Source organism: Monodelphis domestica, chromosome 2 (assembly GCF_027887165.1).
Source record: "Monodelphis domestica isolate mMonDom1 chromosome 2, mMonDom1.pri, whole genome shotgun sequence".
Taxonomy (NCBI): domain Eukaryota; kingdom Metazoa; phylum Chordata; class Mammalia; order Didelphimorphia; family Didelphidae; genus Monodelphis; species Monodelphis domestica.
In genome coordinates, this window is record NC_077228.1 from 404,606,674 (window position 1) to 404,626,446 (window position 19,773).

Here is a 19,773-nt window from a genome sequence, read left to right on the forward strand (position 1 = left end):
TTTAAGTATTACCTGTCACCAGCTTCTTCCTCCCTTCCTTGTATTGATCTTCTCCTCCCTCACCACCCTCTTTTCTTTATGTGATATATTTTACTCCATTTTATTTTCTCTTTCCCCAATTCACTTAGTATTATTCTCTTTTTCACCCCTAATTTTATTTTTTAACATATCATAAATAGCTTTACTACTACCCTCTATATGTATACTTATAACTAATATGATATGATAATAATTTTTAAGAGTTATAGATATTCTCTTTCCATCTAGGAATATAAGCAATTTGACTATACTTTAATAAAATGATTTACTTAATGAAAAGTAGTCAGAGTTTGGTATAACCACTACATGAACACCAAAAAGATTATGTGAATGATTAGGATGATTTAGAATGCATAAACATACTTGTAATGCTTCAAATATGCACATACTTATTGTCACAGAAGAGAACTATTCTTATAGTATAATTGTACAATTGTTTATTAAGATAACATTAAATTATTTTAGACAAACCCTTTGAACTAACATTATGAACTTCCAAAGAGTTTCTACACTCTCATCACTAATTTACAACATACCTGTTACTACTTTAGTCATCCAGCTTCATTTTTTACCAGTAAAGTTGTCCTTCAGCACTATCTGCAGCCAGAATTTTGCCTAGTTTTATTAAGTAGCCCTGCTAGCTTTTAAGCATATTACTAATATGGACCTAGTGCCTCTTTAGATATGAGAAATTAGGAATTGGAATAAATTCAATGGACATCATTAGAATGGGTCTAATTCATCATTTATTTTGCCAATTTTGAATATTCCTATGTGCCATAGTGTTGATACAGGGGAAAGAGATCCAGATACACCATCACCACTTTCTTGTACTGGTCTTCCCTCTGTACTCCTTCCATTTCCCCTCACCATAAGCTTCATTCACTTAGTATTAAATGTATGTGATAAACTATTTTATATAGCCTTTTGTATAATTATTCAATTCCTAAATACCTTGACAGAATCATGATTTCAAGTAGCCTCTTCTTGGTTTTTATTTTTATTTTTTTCAATTTGAATAAGTTTATTTAGTCAATTTAGAACATTATTCCTTGGTTACAATAATCACATTATTTCTCTCCCTTCCCTCCACCCACTCTTCCCATAGCCAACGGGCAATTTCATTGGGCATTACTTGTGTCCTTGATCATAACCTATTTCCATGTTGTTGTTTATACTAAGATGTTCATTTAGAGTCTACATCCCCAACCATATCCCTTTTACCCATGTATTCAAGCAGTTGTTTTTCTTCGGTGTTTTTACTCCCACTGTGTTTCCTCTGGATGTGGATAGTGGTTTTTCTTGTAGGTTCCCCCAAGTTGTTCAGAGTCATTGCATTGCCACTGATGGAGAAATCCATTACATTCAACAATGTTTTCCTGGTTCTGCTCCTCTCACTTTGCATCAATTTCTGGAGGTTGTTCCAGTCCCCATGGAATTCCTCCACTTTATTATTCCTTTTAGCACAATAGTATTCCATCACCAACATATACCACAATTTGTTCAGCCATTCCACAATTGAAGGGCATCCCCTCATTTCCCAATTTTTGGCCACCACAAAGAGTGCAGTTATGAATATTTTTGTACATGTCTTTTTCTTTATTATCTCTTTGGGATACAAACCCAGCAGTGCTATGGCTGGATCAAAGAGCAGGCAGTCATTTATCACCCTTTGGGCATAGTTCCAAATTGCCCTCCAGAATGGTTGGATCAATTCACAACACCACCAGCATGAATTAATGTCCCAACTTTGCTACATTCCCTCCAGCATTCATTACTTTCCTTTGCTGTCATGTTAGCCAATCTGCTAGGTGTGAGGAGATACCTCAGAGTTGTTTTGATTTGCATTTCTCTGATTATAAGAGATATAGGACACTTTTTCATGTACTTATTAATGGTTTTGATTTCTTTAACTGAAAATTGCCTATTCATGTCCCTTGTCCATTTATCAATTGGAGAATGGCTTGATTTTTTGTACAACTGGTTTAGCTCTTTCTAAATTTGAGTAATTAGACTTTTGTCAGAGGTTTTTGTAATGAAGATTGTTTCCCAATTTATTGCTTCCCTTCTAATTTTGGATGCATTAGTTTTGTTTGTACAAAAACATTTTAATTTGATGTAATCAAAATTTTACATTGTGTGATTTTTTTTCTAGCTCTTGATTGGTTTTAAAGTCTTTCCTTTCCCAAAGATCTGACAAGTATTCTATTCTCTGTTTGCCCAATTTGCTTATAGTTTCCTTCTTAATATTCAGTTCATTCACCCATTCTGAGTTTATCTTTGTGTAGGGTCTCCTTGGTTTTTAAAAAGGTTTTATTTAATATCTTTTTTTTTCAGTGCAGTATTTTTTTGACACTGTAACAAAGAATAGGTAAAAACAACTAGCACAGTAGTCCCTTCTGACTGTGTAGGTGAGGCTCTTCTAACTGAAATTTTAGGACAAATCTTTGAATTATGTAAGCCAAGGAAGGAAAAAGAATTATGGTTAGAGAAGAAAGAGGAAAACCAGGATATTGTTATATCTCAGAAGAGAAGGGAAGAAAGAATACCTACTGTTAGATTTAAAATAGTTTTGAGTGTTAATTAGTTGTATATAAGAGAGTGGGAGCCATAAACTGTGATAATTAAAATGTTTGGGAGCAAGGGAAATATATATATCAATTATGACCACTGAAATATGTTTTCTACTGTGTCTTGGTTTTATATAAATATAAGATGGTCGCCAGGGAATATATTCCCAGTTTATGAATATGCCCAAGCCAACTGGGTTTTATAGAGAAATTTAATTTATAATACACTGATTAATCAATACAAAAAGAGAGAAAGTAAGAAAGGAATAAGAATGAATAAATCAGTCAGTTGGTTTTATCACTCACCCAAGATCTCTCTAGGTAAGGCTTCTCATGCCAACCTCAGGCTCCACCTTCAAGAGAGCCTCCTTTCAAGAAATGTTTCCAGAGCATTCTCCTCCTTCAGAGCCAGCCTTCTCTCCTGGTCCTCCAACAGAGCAACCTCCTCAGTCCTCCTTCAGAGCCACCTTGCTCAGAGCAAAACCTCCTCTCTCTCCCCTCAGACCCCGCTATCTTTAAGGAAACCATCTAAGTTCCCTCCCCTCAGTTCTCACATCTACCAATCACTGTCGATGTCTCCCCTGTGCCAATGGTGGTTCTAGTTTAACCCAGGACCGCCCAGAGGCTTTGCACATGTCTGTTGAAGGTCATCTTCTCAAATAATTAAATCTTGATCCTTTGCTGCAGCCCTTCCTAAATCCTGTTACTCTAAGTAGGGTGGAAATTGTATTTTCCAAGACCTGGTTCTGTCATTCCAAGTATCTCTATTGTATCAATTCTAAAATCAATCATGACTCAAAGAACTTCCTGTTCTATGCTTAAGCATAGGTCAAAGCCCTTTCCATTGTTTAGCAAAAGGTTTCTGTCCTAAAGTAGTCTTATGTAGGGAGGAGAAGGACCCTCCCATGCCAAGGGTTTTCACATTCCAATAGAGTTCTTACTATCAGTAGGAAATTTTTCAAGTATGAAATTTCCCAACATTCATAAGTCTAAGAAATTTTAAGGTTTACACTACCATTAGAAAAAGACCAAAATATTAAAAACTGTAGAGAGGTTGAGAAGGCAAGGACTCCTTGTATTTTTAAGAATGTGAGTGGTGACTTTTGAGAAAATGTTTCAGCAAGATTATAGTAGCAAAAATCACTCTTCAAGTAACTGAAGAATAGGGAGTAACAATTTGGAAGCATCAAATGATCTGATCTGCTGACTTGAATTTTGTTTATCTCCTGGATCCTAAACCTCTTGCCTATTCTTCACCATGGCAAATCATTGAATCCTGGCTCCTGCTTTAATATCTTTGTGTTCCCAGATTTCCTGCTTAAGATATCTGCCTCTCCAAGGATACCCACTCAATAAAAAATATTTTGTCAGAAATATTGCATTTTCTATTTTCAATTCATTATATTAGATCATTGGGAAAACTTTAATATTTTACATTAAGAAAAATAATTAAATTAAAATATTTTCCCTCTAAGTGTTTGAATTTGATATGGTGTTATTTAAGTTGCACAAGGAATTGCATGCATTAACTAGTCATTGCTTTCAGTTATTGCCCATGGGAAATTACTTTTGGAGCATTCTTACCACTGTAGGGAACTCATCTTACGTATAGTAGACAGGAAATAATAATAGTTTTGTGAAAAGGAAGAACAGAAATTATCAGTATGATAAATATTCCTACTTCTTTAAACTGATTCTTATGTGTCAAATGATTGTGAGGTGTTTCATCATCATAGATACCCTCTTGTGAATTGCTCTACAGTTTGTCAATTTCTTTCTTAAAATATAGCTCCCAGAACTGAACAAAATACTCTAGATGTGGTTGGATTAGGACAAAATACAGAAGGATTTTTACTTTCTTATCCCTTGATACTATACCTTTCTTAATGTAAGTTCTCAGTACATTAGCTTTCTTGGTTTCCATATTGAGCTGATAGTTTACTAAAATTCCCAGAAAAACCTCCTCCTTCATTCATCCCTTTATGTGGGATATATGGCTTTAGAGAAAAGAAAAATCCAAGGAATATGTTTGATCTCTCATTATTTCTAGATTTTCTAGAAATTTTAATTCTGATTCTGAATGCAAACACCGTAGGGTGATTAAGATGGAAATATTGGGGCAGGTCTCAGCTGTATGCCTTTTAAATATTATCTCATACTAGTTTTTCACAATAAGGATGTGAAATAACTGATGTTTATGTTGCTTCCCCCCCCCCCCCCCGCTTTCACAGAGATCTCATCAGATCCTGGCACATAGCTAATACTTAACAAATACTTGTTTAATTGATAGATAAGGAAACTGAATAAGGAAACATGCTTGAATAGTATGGAAGCTGCCACCATGTCAAATTCCTAGTCCTTAGGAAACATTGTTAACTCTTATAGGATATAGGTGAACAATTTCCTGCAAAAGGACACATTTCATAATATAGTCTATCCATAGAGAAGAAAATGGGTATAGATATATATCTTTCTCATTCTTATATTGCTGCTTTCCCTCCAAATACCTCCCTTTTCTCATCAGAAAGCCATCCTATATAAAAAAAAATAAATGAGGAAGAAGAGGAAAAATCATTAAAACCAATCAACAGGAAGGAAAAAGGTGGCTCAATGGATTAAGAGCCAGGCCTAGAGATAGGGGGCATTGGGTTCACACTGGCCTCAAACACTTCCTAGCTGTGTGACCCTGGACAAGTCACTTCAACTTCATTGCCTAGCAGTTATTCCTATACACAGTATTAGCTCTTAGATGGAAGGTAAAGGTTTAAAAAACAACCACCAATCAACACATAGAAAATAATCTGCTATATTTGTGGACTCTGGCCTTTGCAGAGGAGCAAGAAGAGATATACTTTTATTTTTCCTTTTTAGGACCAAACTAATTTTTTATAATTTTGTAACCTTCATTCCTTTGACATGTTATTGCCATTGTATATATTGTTTTTCTAGCCCTACTTATTTGATTTTGCCCAGCTTCATGTAAGTATTTTGTGCCTCTCTGTCTTCATTATTTGCTTCTCGTTTTTTATACCACATCAATATTCCATTACATTAATGTAACCCAATTTGTTCCTCCAACTGGTTGACATCTGTTTTGTTTCCTATTCTTTGCTACCACAAAAAGTGCTGCTGTGAATATTTTCATGTGTGTAGGTGCTCATACTTCTTTAAGACTCAGTATGGTAATATTGATGGAAGAGAATCCATTTTTTGTGGTTATATCTTAGGGAAGCATGACCCCACCTGCTAGCTCCAAATAGCATAGTTTCTCAATACTGTTTTAAATCAAATGCTGGCAAGTCTCCATGATTGGGACCCAGGAGGTACCAGAAGCATAATAGATGAGGCAATCAGGGGTTTGCCTTAGGTAATCAAATTTAGTTAGTACTTAAAACACTTATATACTCCTTTAAAGGTTTAAGTAATTGTGCTTGTTCATTAATTATTACTATATACTCATGTTTTGGGGGCCAGTTTCATAAAGAAGTTTAGGGGAGAAATTTTTATTGGACTGTGATCTTAGTTCCTAAAATAAAGCAAGATCTTCCTCTAACCTACTTGGATTTAATTGTTGTCTATGTTTTATCTAGACTATGACAATAGAATTTACTTTCATAGAAGAATCATAGAATGTTAGTTTTGGAAGAAACCTTATCTTGTAGTCCAGTTTTCTCAATTTATAATTCAGTTGGTCAGTCAAGAACCATTAATTAAGTTATGTGCTAAGCGTGAGGGAACTCTTAAAGACTTTATGATTATCTGTATGAGTGAAATAATAATCATTTGAATTAAAAGAAATAACTGTTCAGGCCATACATTTTGTGTTAAAAGAAATAAATGTGTATTTATATAAATCATGGCACAATGGTGGGTAAAATATTTTGTGTTTCTTTTTCTTTAGAGGCAGCTAAGAGAACTTTTCAAGAAAAGGGTATCATGGCAGGAGAAAACCGAAGTTTTAAGCCCCATTTAACTTTCATGAAACTGTCAAAATCACCAGAGCTCAGAAGAAAGGTGAGTTTTTATTTTTCAAATGATAAATTCACAACTATGCAAATGAGGAACATATATTATAATAAGGAACTCTAATTTTGTTTATATTTTGGTGAAATGTTCTTCCTGATATCTTTGGATTCAGAGGGACTTTGGGAATACAGATTATAATGAATAAATTTGAGATTATTCATTATACATATTCATTATATAAATTCTTATTGAATATCCTAAAAAATCACAACCATACAATTTCGTATGTTCATAAGGATGACTTATTTTTAAAGATAGTATTTTAGAAAAATACAATAAAAATTATTTGTCCAACATATAGTATTATGTAATCTGGACTGCTTTATTAAAACAAATTGATAGATTACTTTGTTCATTATCCTTTTTATTTGCTTTCAGTTAGACTAACCTCTTCCTAGTTATCCTAAACTTTATCTTAGAATAGCAAATGAATTGTTGGTGATATCATCAATTTTAAGATTTTTTTGGTATTTATGATAGCCTTTCAGATTTTACTTACTTACAATAACACATCTCCTGGAAGAGATCTAGAAGCCAAAATTGAGCATTTAAAATTTTATTTTCATTTAGAAAGCAGTTTTCTTTATATTCATATTAACAATATTTACTGGGTAAAAGTCCTATTAAAGTCAGCCTGGGGTTTGTTTGTTGAGAATTTTAGATTTTTTTTATCAAGGAAAGTGATAATTTATCAGAGATATTTTTCTTCTTAAGCATTATTAAAAATTCTGTGTAACAACACTACATTTAATAAATTCACATTTGACTAGTTCTACTATGTTTTAATCTGTCCATTCTTCCTATAAAATATACTTGAAAATTTTTAAGAGGCCACAATCATCTATCTTTTAGGGAAGAAAATCATTTGCATCATGAAAATGTAAACTTTGCTAGGTGTCTTTGATTATGTCTTTATGGCTATTTTTTCCTAAAGTCATTTATACAACTCCTCAACACTTTTCTATCCTTATATAGTTTCTGCCTGTTCTTCTTTGGATCTTCCATAGAGGGTCCCACATAGAATGCCAGGAGTTGAGAAGAGCAAGGTTCAAATTTGGCCTCAGAAACTTCCTGGCTGTATGATCCTGGAAATCACTTATAACCATTATTGTCTAGCCTTTGCCGCTCTTAGATTTGATACTAGGGCAGAAGGGTAAAGTTTAAAAAAATAGTGCTTTACAGTATTTTTTAATGACTTCAGATAGCTTTTATTTTTTTGCCTGGAAGCTGCCTGTTCATATCCCTTAACCATTAATCCATTAATGAATGACTGATAGTCTTATAAATTTGATTCAGTTCTCTATATATTTGAGAGATGAAGCCTTTGTCAGACAAACTTGGTGTAATTTTTTCCCAATTTTCTGCTCCATTAGCTTTTTTGTGCAAATCTTTTTTTTTATTTATTGTAACAAAATTATCCATTTTCTATCTCATAATGCTCTCTATCTCTTCTTTGGTTATGAATTCTTCCCTTCTCTATAGATATTCCAGGTAAACTATTCCATGATTCTCTAAACTGCTTATGCTATTACCCTTTATGTTTAAATCATGTATCCATTTTAACTATATCTTGATATTTAGTATGAGATGTTGGTCTGTACATAGTTTCTGCCAAATTGCTTTCCAGTTTTCCCAGAAATCATTGTCAAATAGTGAGTTCTTGTCCCCGAATCTGGGATTTCTGAGTTTATAAAATACTAGGTTACTATTGTAATTCACGGCTGTGTATTATATAGCTAATCTATTCCACTGATCCACCTTATATTTGTTAGCCAGTATCAGATGGTTTTGAAGATTACTACTTTGTAATAGTTTGTGATCTGATATGGCTAGACCACTTTCCATCACATTTTAAAAAATTGATTTTCTTGGATATTCTTGACCTTTTATTCTTCTAGATGAATTTTATTATTTTTTCATTAGATTTATCTAGCTTTGAGAGGGAAAAGTTGAGTTCCCCAATAAGTGTAATTTTAACTATTGTACTAGAGAGGGAAATTTGTGAGATATATTTGGGAAATCAAAAGAAGTTACAACAGGAAGTAGTTAAATGAAAGAGGCTGAATCTTGAGCCCCCTCCCCTATCTACTTCCTGTCTTTCCTTTACCAAGCAGCCTAATGGAGGGTTTCTTCACAGATGGTAAGTTAAATTCTTCTCTCTAGTAACAATAATCCTTTAAACTGATTTCTTTAGTTAAAGGATATTTTATTCTTTTGGGGAGAAGGAATAGTGATGAGGTTGGGAAAGAGGGAAAAAGATTTCCCTATTCTTTTGAGTTGTAAGATTGGTTGAAGGCTTTGAAATAAGTCTCTTCAAAAGAAAGAAATGAAATGTCTTCCTCAGAGTAAAGATGGCAATAACTCTGCCAGGGTCTCTTCTGGGCAAGACTAACTGTTCCTTCAGTTCACATTAGAAGTAGTAAGGCAGTGGCCAGAGAGGATATGAAGTGGTCTGTCCTCAAACCACTTAAAGGCAGAAGAATGAAGTCCAGGCAGCTCAGGCAGAAGAATGAAGTCCAGGCAGCTGAGGGGTTCAACTGTCCCTGCTTCAAACTTCCATGGAACTGTCTCTTATCACCTTCCCCGATGATCTGTGTTCCATGTAATCACATGTAATCTTCCTCTTTGCTCTGCAGATCATGTCTTCCTGTCTGTGCCCAATTTTCTTCAGTCACACAATCTGTTTCTTCCTCTATATATAAGATATATATATATACATATATAGGATATATATAGAAGATATATAAATCTTCCCATTTAACTTTTCCTTCAAGAATTTGAATGCTATACTAGTTGGTGCATATATATTTAGTATAGTATTAGTAACAATTGATGTTACTTAATTTTCTATGGTACTTTTTAGCAAAATGTAGTTTTCTTGCTTCCTTTCCTTCCTCTTTTACTTAGATTTATTTTTGGTTTTGCTTTGTCTGAAATCATGATTTCTAACTATGCCTTTTTTACTTTAGCTGAAAGAATAAGAGATTGTGCTCTAGCCCATTACCTTTACTTAATGTGTCTTTCTTTGCTTCAGATGTGTTTCTTGAAGACAACATATTTCAGGTTTTTAATAACATGTTTCCTGGTTTTTAATCTACTCTGTTATTCACTCTCATTCACACGAACAGTTACGATTGCTATGTAGTTCCCTCTATCTTGCTTTCCTATTTATCCTTTTCTCTATCCTTTTGATCTCTCTCTTAAAAAGTGTTCTGCTTCTGTCCATAGCTTCCCCCAGTCAGCCCTTCTTTCTGTAAGAACCACTCTGGTATGATGAGTAAGGTATATGTTATTCTCTCTTTGAGCCAATTCCAGTGAGAGTAAGGCACAAGGGTTTCGTAGTTATAAGTATCATCTACCTATGTAGGAATTTAAACAGTTTAACTATTTTAAAATCTCTTACAATTTCTTTCCTTTTTACACTTCTCTTGAGTCTTCTGTGTGAATGTCAATTTTTTATTCAGTTCTGATATTATCAGGAATATTTGAAAGTCCTCTATTTCACTAAATACCCATTTTCCCTCTTAAAGGATTATACTCAGTTTTGTTGGGTAGGGAAATCTTGGTCGTGATCTTAGCTCCCTTGCATTTTGGAATATCTTATTCCAGGTTCTCATTCTTTAATGTTGAAGTTGCTAAATCTTGTGTGATTCTGACTATGACTCCATAATATCTGAATTTCTTCTTTCTGTTGACTTTCAGCATTTTCTCCTTGACCTTGAGCTTTGGATTTTGGTATATTCCTGGAAATTTTCATTTTGGGATATCTTTCAGGATATAAATGGTAGCTTCTTTCAATTTCCATTTTAATTTTTGGTTCTATGCTATTAGAACAGTTTTCCTTGATAATATTGTGAAAGATGATGCCTAGGCTCTTTTTGATCATGACTTTATTTTCTAGATGAGTTGTTTTCCAATGAAATAGTTTTTCATTTTTTCCATTATTTTGATTTTGATTTGTTGATTCTTTATGTTGTGTGGAGCCATCAGTTCCCACATTCCCAATTCTAATTTCAAAGAAATTATTTTCTTCAGTGAACTTTTATACCTCCTTTTCCATTTGCCTAATTCTGCTTTTTTAGAATTCTTTACTTCAGTGATTTTTTGTACCTCTTTTCCCATTTGGACAATTCTCCTTTTTTAAATAAATTTTTGTACATATTTTTCTGTTTTGAGAATTCTATTTTTAAAGTCATTTTAAAGTGGAATTTTATGCCACTTTTAGCATTTGATTTATTCTGTTTTTTTTTGGCAAGGTGTTATATCCTTAAATATTTTTATCTACTTTATCAAGCAGTTGAATATTTTCCCATTATTTCATGTATCACTTATTCCCTACCCCATCCCCCAATTTTTCCTTCATCACTCTTATTTGTTTAAAAAAATGTTTTTTTAGTCTCTTCCAAGATCAGAGACAAATTCATATTTTTCTTTGAGGCATTGCATGTAACTGCTCTGATTTAGTCATCTTCTGAGTTTTATTTTGATCTTCTCTGTCACCATAGTAACATTCTTTGTTCATGTTCTTTTCTGTTGTTTGCTCATTTTTAGCCTATTTTTAAAATTTTTAACCTGGGCTTGACAGAATTCTGGGGATATAGTAGGTATTTAATTAATAAAATATTTATTGACCACAATATCCCCATTCATTAATCACTAGAGATGTGCCAGCTCTAATTTTTTTTAATTTCTAGTCAGACCCTTTCCTTTCTTGTTTTTCTTTTGGCCAGATTTATCTAGTTCTGGAAAGGGTTTATTGAGGTTCCATATCATAAATTTACCACTTATTTCTTGATGCAATTTGATTTTTTTTTCTTTAACCTTTAGATATTTGCTCTATAGGTACATGTAAATTAAGTATTTATTTATATTTATTATTTATGGTACCTTTAAGCATAACATTGTGTCTGGTTATAAGTTTAATTCTATTTATTATGGTTTTAATCTGAAATCATTTATTACTGCATTTTTAAAAGAGGAAATGCTTTTATATAATTTATTTTTTGAAGTCTGTTTAAATAATTTAGAATATTTTCCATAGTTACACGAATCATGTTCTTTCCCTCCTCTCTTCCCACCCCCCTCCTATTACCAATGAGCAATTCCACTGAGTTTTACATGTGTCATTGATCAAGATCTATTTCCATATTATTGGTATTTGCACTAGGGTGATTGTTTACCATCTACATCTCCAATCATATCTCCATTGAAGCATGTTATTAAGCAGTTGTTTTTATTCTGTGTTTCTTCTACTCCCACAGTTCTTCCTCTGGATGTCAGAATTGTCCTGGATCATTGCATTGCTGCTGTTAGAGAAGTCTATTATATTCGATTGTGCCTTAGTGTATCTGTCTCTGTGTATAATGCTCTACTGGCTCTACTTCTTTCACTCTGCACCAATTCCTGGAGGTTGTTCCAGTTCACATGGAATTCCTTCAGTTCATTGTTCCTTTTAGTAAAATAGTATTCCATCACTAATAGGTACCACAATTTGTCCAGCCATTTCCCAATCAGAGGGCCTCCTCTCATGCTTATTCATGTCCCTTGCCCATTTATCAATTGGGGATTTTTTGTACGATTGATTTAGCTCTATAAATTTGAGTACTTAGACCTTTGCCAGAGTTTTTTGTTATGAAGATTCTTTCCCCAATTTGTTGCTTTCCTTCTAATTTTAGGTCCATTGATTTTGTTTGTACAAAACCTTTTTAATTTGATGTAATCAAAATTATCTATTTTACATTTTGTAATTTTTTCTAACTCTTCCTTGGTTCTTGGTTTCTTGGTTCTTTTCTTGGTCTTAAAATCTTTCCTAAATATCGGACAAATATACTATTTTGTGTTTGCCTAATTTATTTATAGTTTCATTCTTTATATTCAAGTCATTCATCCATTTTGAATTTATCTTGGTGTAGGTGAGGTATTGATCCAAGCCTAATCTTTCCCACACTGTCTTCCAATTTTCCCAGCAGTTTTTATCAAATAGTGGATTTTTATCCCCAAAGCTGGGATCTTTGTGCTTGTCATAGACTGTCTTGCTGAGGTCACTTAGCCCAAGTCTATTCCACTGATCCTCCTTTCTGTCTCTTAGCCAGTACCAAATTGTTTTGGTGTCCACTGCTTTATAGAATAGTTTGAGATCTGGTAATGCAAAGCCACCTTCCTTTGCATTCTTTTTCATGATTTCCCTGGATATCCTTGATCTTTTGTTCTTCCAAATGAACTTCGTTATGGTTTTTTCTAATTCAGTAAAAGGTTTTGGTAATTCACTAAATAAGTAATTAAGTTTGGGTAGGATGGTCATTTTTCTTATGTTAGCTCATCCTACCCATGAGCAGTTAATGTTTTTCCAGTTGCTCAGATCTATTTTTAGTTGTGTGGAAAGTGTTTTGTAGTTGTGTTCATATAGTTCCTGTTTGTCTCAGCAGATAGATTCCTAAGTATTTTATATTTTCTAGGGTGATTTTTGAATGGAATTTCTCTTTCAAATTCTTGCTGCTGAGATGTGTTGGAGATATATAGAAATGTTGATGACTTATGTGGGTTTATTTTGTATCCTGCAACTTTTCTAAAGTTGTTGATTATTTCCACTAGCTTTTTAGTTGATTCTCTAATAGACCATCATATCATCCGCAAAGAGTGATAGCTTGGTCTCTTCATTGCCAATTTTAATACCTTCAATTTCTTTTTCTTCTCTAATTGCTACTGCTAGTGTTTCTAGTGAAATTTTTGCTTATTATGTCAAATAGTTTGTATAGTATTGGGATTAGCTATTCTTTGAATGTTTGCTAGAATTCACTTGTGAATCCATCAGGCCCTGGGGATTTTTTCATAGGGAGTTCTTTGATGGCCTGTTTGATTTCTTTTTCTGATATGGGATTATTTAAGAATTCTATTCCTTCTTTTGTTAATCTAGGCAGTTTATATTTTTATAAATATTCATCCATATCATCGAGATTGGCATGTTTATTACCATATAATTGGGCAAAATAGTTTTTAATGATTGCCTTAATTTCTTCTTCATTGGAGGCAAGTTCTCCCTTTTCGTCTATAATACTGTTAATTTGGTTTTCTTCTTTCCTTTTTTATTAGATTGACCAATACTTTGTCTATTTTGTTTGTTTTTTTCAAAATACCAGCTTCTAGTCTTATTTATTAGTTAAATAGTTCTATCACGTTCGATTTTATTAATTTCTCCCTTATAAGAGTATACTTCCCCTCCCCTTCCCATGTGTATCTTTGTGTGAAAAAGATTATTTTATTTATTGTATTTCTTCAAGATTCTCTTGGTACCACCCCCCACACGTTTTCTTTTTTTGTATATCATCTTATAGCCCTTAATGCCCCAATCTTTTCCTATGAGTGATTCTTCTAATTACTATAGTAATGAATACAATTTTTGAGAGTTACAAATAACATTTCCCCATATATTAATATATATATATATATATATATATATATAATTCGATATAATTGTAGCCCTTGAAGTAGAGAGTTTGAAAAAAAAAACATTTTTCTCCTTTTCCCTCTCTTTCATGTTTACCTTTTCATGTTTCTCTTGATCTTTGTGTTTGGATATCAAACTTTCCACTTAGTTCTGGTCTTTTCTTTACAAATACTTGGAAATCTTTTATTTTGTTTAATACCCATACTTTCCCCTGGAAGTATATAGTCAGTTTTGATGGATAGGTGATCCTTGGTTGAAGACCTCTTGCTTTTCTGAATATCATGTTCCAGGCCTTGTGGTCCTTTAGTGTGGAAGCTGCCAGCTCTTGTGTGATCCTGATTGTTGCTCCTTGGTATCTGAATCGTCTCTTTTTGGCTTTTTGTAGAATTTTCTCCTTAGCTTGAAAGCTCTGGAATTTGGCTGTTATATTCCTGGGAGTTGTCTTTTGGGGGTTTAGTGTAGAGGGTGTTCTATGAACTCTTTCAATTTCTGTTTTCCCCCCTTTTTCAAGAACATTAGGGAAGTGTTCTTGGATGATTTCTTGTAGGATGATGTCAAGATTTCTGTTTATTTCTGGGTTTTCAGGTAGACCTATGATTCTCAAATTGTCTCTCCTTGGTCTGTTTTCCTAATCTGTCATCTTCTCAGTGAGATATTTTATGTTTTTTTCTATTTTGTCAGTCTTTTGACTTTGCTTTATTAATTATTATTGTTTTGCAAGATCGTTGTCTTCCAGTTGTCCAATTCTGGTCTTTAAAGACTGGTTTTCCTATTCAGTTTGGTCTATGCTGCTTTTTGTGGCTTGCAGCTGTTTCTCCAATTTGGAGTTCTTGTCCTCTCAACTGTTATTTTCTCTTTGAACTATTTCCTACATTTCTTGCCAGAAGGCTTCCATCTTTTTGATAAGCTCCAATCTGAATCCTTCAGAGCTTGTGGACAATTTCCAGTTTTTGGAAAGTTTTGAATTTGTTTGAATTTCCTCTTGTTTTTTTTTCTTCTATAGCCTGGGTTTTCCCTCCGTAAAAATTTTCAAGGGTTAATGCCTTTTTCCTCTTTATCTTGAAGGAAGGTTGTTGTTCCTGGGCACAATTTGCCATCACTGTGGAGGTTTTTCCTTCCCTTTTTAGTCAGAAATCTGAGTGAGATGGGCATGCCCTCAGTGTATGGAGTTAAGGAGCAAGGATTTTGACTGAGGCCAGCTCTCGAATTCCGTGGCTTCTGCTGTTTTCTGCCCTTCTCTGTTCTATTTTCCCGTGATCACCCCTAGTCTCTGCTCTTCAGCCTGCTGGGGTTTCAGGTCTAGCTGTTCTCAGGGGTAGGTCCTCGGTGGTCTCAGTCAGCTGCCAAGGATCTAGAGGTGCCCCCACTCATTCTAAAGGTGCCCCTCACTCACTCACTGATTCCAGTGCATGCTGGCTCTGACTCTGGCTCTGCAGGTGGGGTGGGGGAGGGTAGATTGACTCACGTTTGGGTGGGAGATTTTTCACATCCTTATAGTGTGGAAATGCCAAAATCCCACGTACCATAAATGCTGTGCCCTACTATAGAGTTCCTCCATTCTTCTAAAAATGGTTTTTATGGTCTTTTGAGGTAGTCTGTTTCGGTGGTTGCCAGGGAGAGGAAGCTTCCCGTGTTTAGACTGCTGCTATGCTTACCCAGAATATTATCAGGTCTTGCATCAGGAACACTCCTTCCTGAGTTTAAATTAGGCTTTAGACACTTCCTAGTTGTGTGATCATGAACAAGTCACTTACCAGATACTGGTAGAAATACTGGAGTGGCTTTGTCATTTCTTTCTCCTGCTCATTTTAAAGATGAGGAAACTGAACTAACAGATGAAGAACTCATAACAAACTGTGCTAATTTTCTGTAGTGTTGGTTTCTTTCTGATCAATGATGCTTCAAGGAGGAACAGCTAGACAGAAATTCATTCAGTGGTGACTGTCTAAGGAAAGCTGTCTGAGGTTTCTTGCATGAGTTTCTCCAGCATTGAGTTCTTCTTCCAGTCTTTCCTAAAGTGACTGTCCTCCAGTCTTTACTCTGAGTCAGAGTTCTTCCCATCACTACTTTATAATATAGTTTAAGACCTGGTACTGCTAGGCTCCCATCATTCATATTTCTTCATTATTTCCCTTCATATTCTTGATCTTTTTTTCATTCAAATGAACTTTGTTACAACTTTTTCTAATTTAGTAAAGAAGTCTTTTGGTAGTTTTGATAGGTATGACACTGAATAAGTAAATTAGTTTCGGTGGTAGGGTTGTCATTTTTATTATGTTAGCTTACGCATGAACAATTAATGTTTTTCTGATTGTTAAATCTAGTTTTAATTGTGTTGAAAGTGTTTTATATTTGTGTTCATATAGTTCCTGTGTTTGTCTTGGCAAATAGATAACAAGTATTTTATATCATCTAGGGTGACTTTAATTGGAATTTCTCTTTCTAACTCTTTCTGCTGAGATGTGTTGGAAATAAATAGAAATGCTGACAATTTTTGTGGGTTTATTTTGTATCTTGTGTAAGGATGATATTAGAAAATAGATATTGTTTTATTAGTGCAGTAAAGTGGCTGGCTTGAGAAAAGAACTTGAGTTTGAAGCAGAGCTGAGAGAGCATGTTAATTCCAAATGTGACAGTTAACCATTTTTCTATGTCAATTACTCTCTCTGGCAGTTGGGAGTTGGTTTTGGGCAATTGGCAGACACACACTCTTAGAGACTCTCTCTCAGGGCTGGAGGAGGTAACCTTTGCCTCTCTCTGTCTGAGGGAAAGATCTTAGGGAGCTGTGTTTTCCTTTCTCAACTTGGGAAACACTATTAAATATCTGTTGTGGTTTTTATAGGTTGGTTTACATCTGAGAAGACCAAAGAAAAACCTGGTCTTTGGTTTGGACTGTGAGTCTTTTAAGACTCAGAGTCCCAACTTGATTCTTGTTGAGACTCAACCAATTAGTCTTTGCTATTTTATAATTTGAAGACAAAGTTAAGATGTATAAGGATAATAGCGGTAGTTTTTATTTAGATAGTATACATTTGGGTTAGTTAGATTTAGGGAGGATTAGTGTAGCCTGTGAAACACAGGAAGAAGTGGTTTCAGTTAAAGTTTTGGAAAGTTTGGAACCTATATTGGAACAGTTTTTCCATATAAATATTAGAAATCCTTCTTTATTCTTATATTGAACAATTTCAATAAATATTTTATTTTCTTACTCACAAATTTATTTTTACACCTGCAATTTTGCTAAAGTTGTTATTTCCACAAGCTTTTTAGTTGACTCTCTAGGATTCTTTAAGTAGACCATTATATCATCTGCATAGAGTGATAGTTCAGTCTCCTCTTTGCCTATTTTAATACCTTCAATTTCTTTTTCTTCTCTGATTGCTACGGCTAGAGTTTCTAGCACAGTGTTAAATAATAGAATTGATAATGGGGATCCTTGTTTCACTCCTGACTTATTGGGAAGGCTTCTAATTTATCCTCATTGCAGATGATGCTTGCTGATGGTTTTAAATATATACTGTTTATTCTTTTAGGAAAGGCCCTTCTATTCCTATGCTTTCTAGTGTTTTCAATAGGAAAGAGTGCTGTATTTTGTCAAAGGCTTTTTATGCATCTATTGAGTTAATCATGTGATTTCCATTGGTTTGTTTGTTGATATGGTCAATTATGTGGATGGTTTTCCTAATGTTGAACTATCCTTGCATTCCTGCTATAAATCCCACCTGATCATAATGAATAACCTTTGTGATGACTTGCTGGAGTCTTTTTGCTAGTATCCTATTTAAGATTTTTGCATCTATGTTCATCAAGGAGATTGGTCTGTAGTTTTCTTTCTGTTTTTGATCTGCCTATCTTTGGAATCAGTACTATATTTGTTTCATTAAAGGAATTTGGTAGAACTCCTTCTTTGCTTATTTTGTCAATTAGGTTGTATAGTATTGGCATTAGCTATTCTTTGAATGTTTGATAGAATTCATTTGTGAATCCATTTGGCCGTGGGTATTTTTTCTTAGGGAATTCCTTGATGGCTTGTTCAATTTCTTTTTCTGATATTGGATTATTTAAGTATTCTATTTCTTCTTCTATTAATCTATGCAATTTATATTTTTTGTAAATAATCATCCATATCACGTAGATTGCCATATTTATAGCCATACAATTGGGCAAAATAGTTCTTAATTACCTTAATTTCCTTTTCTTTAGAGGTGAGTCATCTTTTTATCTTTGATACTATTAATTTGGTTTTCTTCTTTTCTTTTTTTATTAAATTATCCAGTACTTTATTTTGTTTGTTTTTTCAAAGTACTAGCTTCTAGTCTTTTTTATTAATTCAATAATTCCTTCACTTTCAATTCTACTAAATTCTCCTTTAATTTTTAGGATTCCTAATTTAGTTTTTCTGGGGATTTTAATTTGTTCTCTTTCTAGTTTTTTAATTTGCATGCCCAATTAATTGACCTCTTCTCTCCCTGATTTGTTAACATATACACTCAGGGATATAAATTTCCCCTGAGTACTGCTTTAGCTACATCCCATTGATTTTGATATGATATCTCTTCATTGTTATTCTGTTCAATGAAATTAATAATTGTTTCTATTAATTTGTTCTTTAACTGATTTTGGAGAATCATAATATTTAATTTCCAGTTAATTTTTTATTTGTCTCTCCATGTACCTTTGCTAATTATTATTTTATTGCCTTTTGATCTGAAACAGTTGCATTTATTATTTCTGCTCTTTTGCAATTGTTTGCCATGTTTCTATGCCTTAGTACATAGTCAATCTTTATGAACGTGCCATGTACTGCTGCAAAGAAGGTGTATTCCTTTTTGTCCCTATTTATTTTTCTCCACATATCTATTAACTCTAATTTTTCCAAGATTTCATTCACACCTCTTGCCCCTTTCTTACTCATTTTTTTGGTTTGATTTATCTAGTTCTGATAGAATAAGGTTCAGGTCTCCCACTAGTTTAATTTTACTATCTATTTCCTCCTTTAACTCCACTAGTTTCTCCTTTAGAGATTTGGATGCTATTGGTGCATACATGTTGAATACTGATATTTCCTCAGTGTCTATACTGCCTTTTATCAGGATGTAATTATCTTTCCTATCTCTTAATCAGATCTATTTTTACTTTGGCTTTATCAGATATCATGATTTCATCCCTTGCCTTCTTTTTTCTCAGTTGATGCCCAATAGATTTTGCTCCATCCTCTTACCTTTATCCTGTGTGTTTACCTGCCTCAGGTGTGTTTTTTGTAGATAACTTATGGTAGAATTTTGGGTTCTAAACTACTCTCTTATTTGTTTTCATTTTATGGGTGAGTTCATCACATTCACATTCAGAGTTATGATTAAAACTTGTGTATTCCCCATCATTTTGATTTTCTCTCCTAGTCCTGCCCTTCCTTTTTTCACTATTTCCTTTTACACCAGTGTTTTGTTTTTAGTCACCCTAATCCCCACCCTTATTTTACTTCCCTTCCCATCCAGTCCTTTTTATTCCCCTTATATTTTTCTGTAGGGTCTATTGAATCCCCTCCCCCCACTCTTTCCCTACCTTCTGGTACTCACCACCCCATTCCTCCCTCTATATTTTCCCCTCTCAACTTCCCTGTAGGATAAGATAGAATTTGATACCCTGGTGGGTCATTCCTCTCAGAGTTGATTCCATTGAGAGAAAGGTTTACTT

The 19,773-nt window shown here is 33.8% G+C and overlaps 1 protein-coding gene across 11 annotated transcripts in view; it reads left to right on the forward strand.

Moving 5' to 3' along the window:
- Window positions 1–19,773, forward strand: part of AKAP7 (A-kinase anchoring protein 7) — a 218,735-nt gene that overhangs the window by 57,686 nt on the left and 141,276 nt on the right. For all 11 annotated transcript variants that reach the window (XM_016428895.2, XM_016428896.2, XM_016428902.2 and 8 more), the window contains one exon: window positions 6,511–6,623. In XM_016428895.2, coding sequence (XP_016284381.2) covers window positions 6,511–6,623 — 113 coding nt within the window. The remainder of the gene's footprint in view (window positions 1–6,510; window positions 6,624–19,773) is intronic.